The sequence below is a fragment of the Notothenia coriiceps genome, unplaced genomic scaffold (assembly GCF_000735185.1).
Source record: "Notothenia coriiceps isolate Sejong01 unplaced genomic scaffold, NC01 NC01_scaffold00029163, whole genome shotgun sequence".
Lineage (NCBI taxonomy): Eukaryota > Metazoa > Chordata > Actinopteri > Perciformes > Nototheniidae > Notothenia > Notothenia coriiceps.
This window is the reverse complement of record NW_011361864.1, coordinates 1-9,061: the sequence shown is the minus strand read 5'-3', so window position 1 is coordinate 9,061 and position 9,061 is coordinate 1. Positions and strand designations below refer to the sequence as shown.

Here is a 9,061-nt window from a genome sequence, read left to right as displayed (position 1 = left end):
GAGAGTATGTGTGTGTGTATGTGTGTGTATGTGTGTGTGTGTGTGTGTGTGTGTGTGTGTGTGTGTGTGTCTGTCTTATGTTTGTGTGTGTGTGTGTGTGTGTGTGTGTGTGTGTGTGTGTGTGTGTGTGTGTGTGTGTGTGTGTGTGTGTGTGTGTGTGTGTTCGTGTGTGTGTGTGACGCAGAGCTGGAAGTGGCCAGGCTGAGCACGGATGGGAACCTAGAAGACCTGACATTCCCTCAGTCAGAACTACATGGAAACTCCATCCAGCTGTCAGCCAGCACTCTCAAACAACACGGCAGAAACGGTACAAGAGAACTCTCTCATTATCTCTTTTTCTCACTCTCACCATTATGAGGTTTATGACCTCTCTGTCTTTTTCTCCCCCTCTCTCTATTTCTGTCTGTTTAACCCACTTGCAATATTTTTTTCCCATCATTAAATTGTTCTCTTATATATCCAGTGCCTATTTGTATCATGGTTTAAGCCAGCAGCTATCAAGTGCATCTCCTCCATTTTCCCGTGTGTCTTCTTACAGGTGAGATCAGGATGGCCTTCGTGCTGTACAGGAACTTGGGGGCCTACCTTTCCACAGAGAACGCCAGCGTTAGACTGAGCAGCGATGCAGTCTACCCAAATTACTCCGTTATCGTCAACTCCCCGGTCATCACGGCATCCATTAACAAGGACAGCAATAAGGTTTACCTGTCTGAGCCTGTGGTCTTCACTGTCAAACACCTACAGGTAAGGACGATGCAAGGTGCTGACTTCTTTTTTAGGATAAAGGATAAGGCTGATATTATGTGTGTAGCCAGGCTTAAAAGAGTTTATCCCTCTGTGGCAGAGACTTCCACTGCCATCCAAAAACGTAATGAAACATATGAATGAGCCACAAAGTTGAACAGGGAGACATGTTTCTTCATTAAAATGAACATGGGAACTGTAGTTTATTATGATTACATTTCACACGGTTCTTGTGCTATAAATACTCGAACAAGCACTAAATATCTGTTAATCCACAGCTTAGAATAGTTCCTAGCAAATGTACTATTTACTCTTGAAGTAGCTGTTAATACTAAGATAACATCTACAAAGCCCAGCTGTCCAGGAAAATTATTCAGCATTTATACAAACAAAAAAACATATATTTGTGGATTGTTTTTGACTTCATTAGAACAGACTAAGCCTGAGCCAAAAATAATTAATGATTAATTCAATGAATAATGAAATAATGTAAACCCTGTCCTTTAACAGACTCTAGACCTGAGACACAAACATGAGTATTTGAGACTTGATTTTGATTTGATTGATGTGGGCTTGACTTAATTGAACATTTCATTATTATGCCTAAGTATTTTAAATTCTTGGTCATCATTGTAACTGATTTTCGAGATGTCCTTACAATAATTGACTTGATTGACTTGCCCAATATACCACAGCAAGGCCTCTGGTATTGACAATAATTAGAGACTGAATAAGAGAAAGATTCCATGCTTCATACTTTATAAATTGTGCTACTCAGCGCACCACTTTTATCTTGTGTTGCTCACTCAAGAAGGAAATGTTGATCCAGTTGGTGATCCAGCTTGTTGGCAGCAAAGAAATCCTCAATGTGTCACTTGCTCATTTTAAGAGTAACTTTACAAAACCAACACACAAAGCTTCATCAGTTGACACAACACAAGCAGCGTATACACTTTACAATCTCACACAACAATCACGGACACAGCGCCTCCTGCCATGGCTCTTTATTTATTTGTTGCTGCACTCTCGCATTCTGTCCCTTCTGTTTGTTGTTTTGTTGTCTTGTGTGCTTGACTCCCTCTCTGTGTTCCTTCCTCTCCATCCCTTTCTGCACCAATCCCTCCCACCATTTTCTCACTTTCATTGGCTCTCCCAACACTTAATCTTTTCTACCTCCCACCTCCCCATGACTAAGTATCCGTTCTCTGCCTTCCCGCTCCCCTACCCATCCTCATCTTTGTTCCTCTCTCTCTCTGTCTCAATTTCTTGCTCCATGTCTCGGATTTTCTCTCACTCTCTCTCCTCCTCCCTTGCCCCTAGCATTCGAAAGAGAACTTCAATCCCAACTGTTCATTCTGGAGCTACTCCAAGCGCACCATGATGGGGATCTGGTCTACCAAGGACTGTCGTCTGCTGGCGACCAATCGCACACACACCACCTGCTCCTGCACACACCTCACCAGCTTTGCAGTGCTTATGGCCCACGTTGAGGTGAAGGTAGGCGTTCATTCTGCTGTGCCTGCCAAGCGGGGATGGGCAGGATCAAAGGGTCAGTTGTTCATCATTTGATTAGCAGTGGCTGGCAAGGCTGGTCGACAGAATCTCAAAAGAGGCAAGGAAGGAAGGGAAGGAGACCACAACATCTGGGAAATAGATTAGCCCTCTGCAGGCTCTCCACTACTGAGTAATCATACTTGGCGGGAGACATTTTACAATTGATTCGTCAGGCCAGATGACATTAATTTGACAGAAAATTAAAAAAGGAAAACAATACAATCTATGGAGTTCTGTATAACCAAAACAGATGCTTTTTTAATTAACTACAGAAACTTGAACCAAAAAAAGGTGCAGGTCCTTTCTTATTGTAAAAATTACATTTCACAGATCAAAAAGTGAAAGGGGCTCATTTATTTTGATATCCATGAGTCACTGTGGGCGGTGGATAAAAACCTCATTGTCCCGCCGTGTGAGGGATAAGCACTCTTTGTCTCCCTCTTTTGTTACGTTAAGACCAAGTTTCTTCACCACAAATCGGCTCTTGTAACTCTGGATATTGTGTGACACCCAATCTCTCCCTCTGGGCCACAGGATGTGTGTTACTTCTAAAGGGGTCATGGTCAGAGCTAGCTTGGCAACCCTTTGTGAACACAGTGTGAGGGTTTGAGCAGTAGATCCATCACAGCAGTGCTATGTTGAACATTGCTCTGGCTGCCAGGTCGCAGGACACTGATGGATAGAGCCAGCACACCTGTGCAACGCAGCGTAACGCTGTGGCCCTGAACGCTCAGCGACACACAGCCCCACTCACATCAGTCAGGGGAGGGGGGATGTGTGTATTTTATACAGTATGACTCATGTATGTTATTTTGAAAACCAAAGCCAAACGTAATACATAACTAAATACAGTAGTTTGAAATGGCTATTAAATAATTCACTTTTCTTGCACTTCCCACAGAAAGCAGACAGCATGCACGACCTGCTCCTGGACGTCATCACCTGGGTGGGGATTCTGTTGTCGCTGGTTTGCCTGCTTATCTGCATCTTCACCTTTTGCTTCTTCCGTGGGCTGCAAAGTGACCGCAACACCATCCACAAGAACCTCTGCATCAGCCTCTTCATCGCTGAGTCACTCTTCCTGGTGGGGATCAACAGGGCTGATCAACCGGTAAGACTGCCAAGACTTTCTGTGTGTGTGTGTGTACAAAAGGCAGCATGTGGGCATGCATATTTGTATGACTATAAGCTCATTAATAAATGAAATCGATAAATAAAAACAAATATATGGCACACAGGCTACATTTCAAAATGTTTAATTTATGCTGTGTTGGCACAGACTTGGCATAACTTTCTACTGACCGATACCACGGATCATACCGCATTGTTGGCAAAGTAAATTGTGAAATATTTAATAACTGGCTGTCAGTGGTTTACCACATTGCAGCAACATGAATAAGGAACAGCAGATTTGTTACATTCATCATTCCCGGAACTAATCCAAAGCAGAGATTTCTCTTATTGGCTGTTAAACATACCATACATTTGTATTCAAACCAGCCTGGATTGTGGCACCTTCCAAGATTAATCGTTTTACAGTCTGTGGCTAATTCAGAAAGGATGGCCAACAAAGGCAGAAGCAGACAAAAAATCATCTTTAACTTCAGGCTAATAGCTCAGTCAGGTTGTTGTGTTTCTTAAATGGCAAGTTAACTTTAATATAACAAAATGTAGGTACAGAAAGAGCTAATCTGTTTGTTCTTTTGTTCCCAGTTGTAACAGAGGTGATTTACAGTGCATAACACAGACTTTGTTATTGGCTATTAGGACCATTTGTTTGCTGTGTTTTAGCTTTGTTACATGTGTTATGCTGTGCCTCAGTCCAAAGTGACTTTTGTTAGTCATTTCCTCCCTTAGGCTACAAAAGCTGCAGTCTTTCTTGCTAAGGAATCCTGTTGACTTCGTTTTTTTCTTTTTTCAAACTAATCATTTCACAAACAAAGGCCATGTAAGGCAGGATACTGAATGTGGGTTCAACCTGATTTGACCATTCATATATTTCTCACAAGATAGTGTGTGCAAACATCACTATTAAACTGTTAGATCATCCTGGTTGAATCCAGGCCTGTGTGGGTAACAGAATGTTGGACATGTTATTGAAATATTTATTCCAGATATTGATCCTGAAATTGGTGGCAAAGTGGTGTCACTTATTTAAATTGTTGTAGTCTTCTTCTAAAAAGTCGATGCTATTGTATGGGGTCAATCATGTGTAAGTGCCTCTGAGATCGGTAAGAGCAGAATTCATGTTTGGGGAAAATATGCTGCCAATATGTAATATAATGGCAGGTAGTACAGTTTAGTAATTCAACAGATAGTAGAAAAATACTTACATATAATGTACAGTACCAGGTTGTAAATGGCTTATGAGCGTAGCCAGGCCAGGTCAGATAATATTGACATTCAGACAAACCTCTGGGTTTATTCTGGGCCACTGTGTCAGTCTTTACTGGCTCTGTGTGTCATTATGTGCATCAAAATGTAATACAAGGATCCTTATTCTTCAGCTATGCATTCAGGTAAAGATTGTTTATGCAACACTTTTTCTATTTGTAATATTAATTTAAACCCAACTATTAATGTTGTAACCAGTCAACAAAATTACATTATCAATCTTAAATTAAATTGAAAGTTTGCTTTATTCCCCTTTATTCGATTTGAACTTTTATTTTTAGATTTAACATTGTAAGCTGCTACAGGCCCTATTCAAAGGAGCAGACAGATTCAAGTGGACTCAATATGATTTTAAAAGGGTTGCCATTCACTGCTACCATTGCTGCTTGTGTGAAAAAGGCTAACATAACTTCACTATTATAACCTAATTGCTCACTTTCTACTTTTCGCTTCCACTGCTCAGACCTTACCAGATTGGGACTTTTTGTTACGGTTAATGATGCATGGCTGCTGCTGCTCATGTGGAACTGCACTCAGCTTCTTCAACCCACAACTGCAGAAGAGGAGGAACAATAACAAAATCTAAAGCTATGTGGAAAAAGAACCAACTGGAATAAAGCGAATAATGATTCAGTTTTGGCTCGACTATCAGGGTCCACATGGTCTGCATTCTAGTCACAGCCCTTGTTGTATAATCCATATGGTTCGCATTCAATACGCCAATCATGGATGGATTAGGACCTTAAACCTCACTTGGATGCAAATACTTACACAAAAATCGTACGGGTCAGATTCTCAGATTCTCCTCTAATTCCTCTGGGCAAGGTCACCCAAATATAATCAACATTTACTGCAGGCAGCCTTGATGTGTGCTGTCATTGTCTAACCGTGCAATGTAATGACATAATGCAGTTTTGGACATTTTACGCATATTTGTGCTAGGGAGCCTGTATTAACTTTGTGAGCTGCTTTGAATCTTGTGATTTTTTCTGTGAGGGAGAAAACGCTCAGGTCTGTATCTTTTATCCCCTTCATAGTATTCAAGAAGGCTAAAACAGCCTGAGGCCTTTGTATCCAGCTGAGCGTTCAATAATAAAACATAATTGACTTGCCTTGACATTGAGGTGTTTGTATTCCTCCTTGTCAGTGTATGTTTGTGTCGGAGCAGGAATGTTGTTGCTTTGTATGTACGTGTGCCGACGTATTTGTGTGTGCCGTTAATTACTGGTGACTATTTGTGACCTCCATTAACATCTTCAGCGTCACTTAGCTCGCAGCCGGTTAAGCCAGTAAATTCCAGCTGGAAAAAACGAAATGACTTTGCATAAGCAGCCAATTCTTTTAACCTGTGTGTGTGTGCTTGCATGTGTGTATCTTGGTGTGAGTAAGCTACACTGTGTGATCATTAGAAATGGAAATGAGTGACTCCCTAGCCCCCTAAACTCATTGTCTCTCAGACATTAGGTAATTGTCTCTCGCTGCAAACCCCTCCATTATAAAAGTCTGTCTGTTAGCTTTCCCATTCAATGATTTAGGAGAAACTCTTTAGATTAGGACAATACAATGAGAAGCGCCGGATATAACCACTCAACTTCTTTTTTTGAGCACCCCTCTTTTCTTCCCATCGTCTTGCCTCAATTTTTAATGTGGTTTTAGGTTTGATACCCCTCTTTCATTCCCCTACTGATTCTCTTTTTAATTCAGGAGACTGTGTTTTCTAAGTATTTTATCATCTGCCTCCCTCTCTCTTTTACATTCCTTTCATCCAACCTTTCACTGGCTACAAAAATGCGAGCGTTAAGCCACTGATTGGTACTGGTTGAAGCAAATATTATTATTTCTATTTGATATTTGATTAAGAACTTGTACAGTGTTTTGATTTTGAAGGTCATCTTAAAAAATTCAGTTCAGCTCAGCACAAAGATGCAATTCAGCTCTAATAGTGGCATGAAATCACAACAACCTAAAATGACGTTACTGCTGGCTTTTTCCAAAAATGTGTCAAATTGAATGTGAGCTTTGTCTCTTTCATACCAAAGGGCTGAGTTTCATAGTTCGACTCGTTTTGCTATTCGTTGGCATTGAACATAATCATAATGTATTTTCAACAATGTTGCCAAGTTGTTCGCCCCTCTCACTATTTCACCCCCCCTCCCTTCTCTCTCAGCCTCTTTTGAAAGTGTTTTGCTATTTCTGTATGAAATGTGGACAATCAGCGAAGGCTGCCGCAACAACTTGTCACTTCTATTCTCTCATTAATCTTCTTAGATATCTTGCAGATGTAGAGTAAAATGTGAAGGAGGCTCAGCTAATATTGCTGTCTTGAAGTGATTTTCCCTCAGTCTGTCGCCTGTAATTGCTCTTATAGTTCACTATGATTGTGAGACCCATTTTCTATTTCACTTGCCCTCTTCCTCTCCTATCTATTCCAGCATTGGCAGACCAATTGTTAATCCTGCACATTTTCTTCCTTGTGTGAATATGATAAATGATGAAGTCTGACTCATACCCTTATTGCCTTCAGGGTTTGTGTTTCTTTCTAAACTCATCAGTGCAAATGTCCATAGTGCATTAGTGTTTGTAGGCTCACTGTATTTTTAAATCCTCTCCATCTTTTTCTTTCTCTCACCAGATTGCCTGTGCGGTCTTCGCAGCCTTACTCCATTTCTTCTTTTTGGCAGCCTTCACCTGGATGTTCCTGGAAGGGGTGCAGCTCTACATCATGCTGGTAGAGGTGTTTGAGAGCGAACACTCCAGGACTAAATACTTCTACCTGGCAGGCTACGGAGTGCCTGCTGTCATAGTGGCCGTCTCCGCTGCAGTGGACTACAGGAGCTACGGCACCGATCGAGTGTAAGGATAGAAGGGTGGCGAAGAGAGCATAGTGTGAAGGGAGGATGGATGATTGGGCCAGGGAGGGAGGAAGGGAGGAAGGGAGGAAGGGAGGGAGGCTGGAGTGCCTGCTGTCATTTTGGCTGCGTCTGCCACAGTAGACTCTACAAGCTGTGGCGCTTCTGAAGAGTCAATACAGAGAGGTTGGGAGGGGAGAGGCAGAGAAGAAGGGAGAGGGGGGGGGTTGAAGTATGGGGACAAGCAGGGGAGGATGCACCACAGAGTGCCTGCATGAGCACAGCAGCGACAATGTGTGAATATGGAAGGATTTACAAGCAGGATAGAAGGAGTGGGTGCACAGTGGAGCCGATTGAGGGAGAAAAAGGAGGGGTTTTTGTGTGAGAAGGGAGTGATGGAATAGCGTTCCAGTATGAAGGGCCGTGTAGCAGAGTCCTGCACGGGTCTGATTTTCAAGACCGGCTCCCGCCCCGCACCCGCGACGTGCAATACCGAACCCGCCCCGCCACCCGCACATATTGCCAATTAGTTCAAACTTAGTGCAAACCGACCCGACCCGTCGGCACAAGATCCGCAAATCGACCCGAACCCGCATATAGGCCTATATGAGCAGTGAAAACGTGCAATTATTAACACACGCAGTTGCATATTTGTCTCAAAAAGCGTGGGATGTTGGTTATTTTTCTCCATCTAGGATGACACCAAAAGCCTCCCAGACGTTGGATTTCGCTGTTGAGGAAGTGTTATTGAAAATGCTGTATTCTCCGCTAGAGAGCTTCACCTCAGCTATTTCTAATGCAGCAGATTGATGCGCTGCAGAGGTTATGATTATGCACGGTCCCGCGGGGGAGAGGTCTGAAGATTTAAACATTACACTCAATTATTATAATTTGTATATTATTTATTATGCAACACCCGCGACCCGACACGCATCATCTTTGTTTTACCCAGAACCGAACCCGGAAAAAAGCATTTGAAAAAATACCACCCGTGAATCACTTTTTTTGTGGGTCACCCGATGCAGGCCTCTGTCGTAGGCCAACATTCAAACTAACCGCGCACACACACTACTGAAAACATCTGGCCTTGCACACACACAACTGAAAATTAAACATCACGCACATACTACTCAAAATTAACCTCACACACAACACACACACACACTATTGAAATATTCTCACATTCATAGTGAACACCTCACACACAAACAACTGAAAATTAAATCGCACACACTTACTCCTGAAAATTAACCTCACACACACTATTGAAATACTCTCACATTCACTAGTGAACACCTCTCGCATATACAACTGAAGTGTGTGTGTGTGTGTGTGTGTGTGTGTGTGTGTGTGTGTGTGTGTGTGTGTGTGTGTGTGTGTGTGTGTGTGTGTGTGTGTGTGTGTGTGTGTGTGTGTGTGTGTGTGTGTGTGTGTAAGGTTTAGTAGTGTAGTAGTAGTATAGTAGTAGTAGTGTAGTTGTAGTTGTAGTAGTAGTAGTAGTACGTAGTGTAGTAGTAGTA

The 9,061-nt window shown here is 42.3% G+C and overlaps 1 protein-coding gene across 1 annotated transcript; it reads left to right on the top strand.

The window, feature by feature from the left end:
* The first annotated feature begins 190 nt into the window (after positions 1-190).
* Positions 191-7,549, top strand: LOC104958667 (latrophilin-3-like). Its single transcript, XM_010786430.1, has 5 exons — positions 191-307; positions 539-744; positions 2,065-2,241; positions 3,200-3,409; positions 7,325-7,549. The coding sequence occupies exons 2-5, from the start codon at positions 550-552 to the stop codon at positions 7,547-7,549; spliced, it is 807 nt and encodes a 268-aa protein (XP_010784732.1). The 5' UTR covers positions 191-307; positions 539-549.
* The last annotated feature ends 1,512 nt before the right edge of the window (positions 7,550-9,061 follow it).

Coding starts and splice junctions, on each gene's coding strand:
- LOC104958667 (XM_010786430.1), top strand. CDS start 550: ATGGCCTTCGTGCTGTACAGGAACTTGGGGGCCTACCTTTCCACAGAG. Junction 2,242..3,199: donor TGGCCCACGTTGAGGTGAAG/GTAGGCGTTCAT, acceptor CACTTCCCACAG/AAAGCAGACAGCATGCACGA. Junction 3,410..7,324: donor TCAACAGGGCTGATCAACCG/GTAAGACTGCCA, acceptor TTCTCTCACCAG/ATTGCCTGTGCGGTCTTCGC.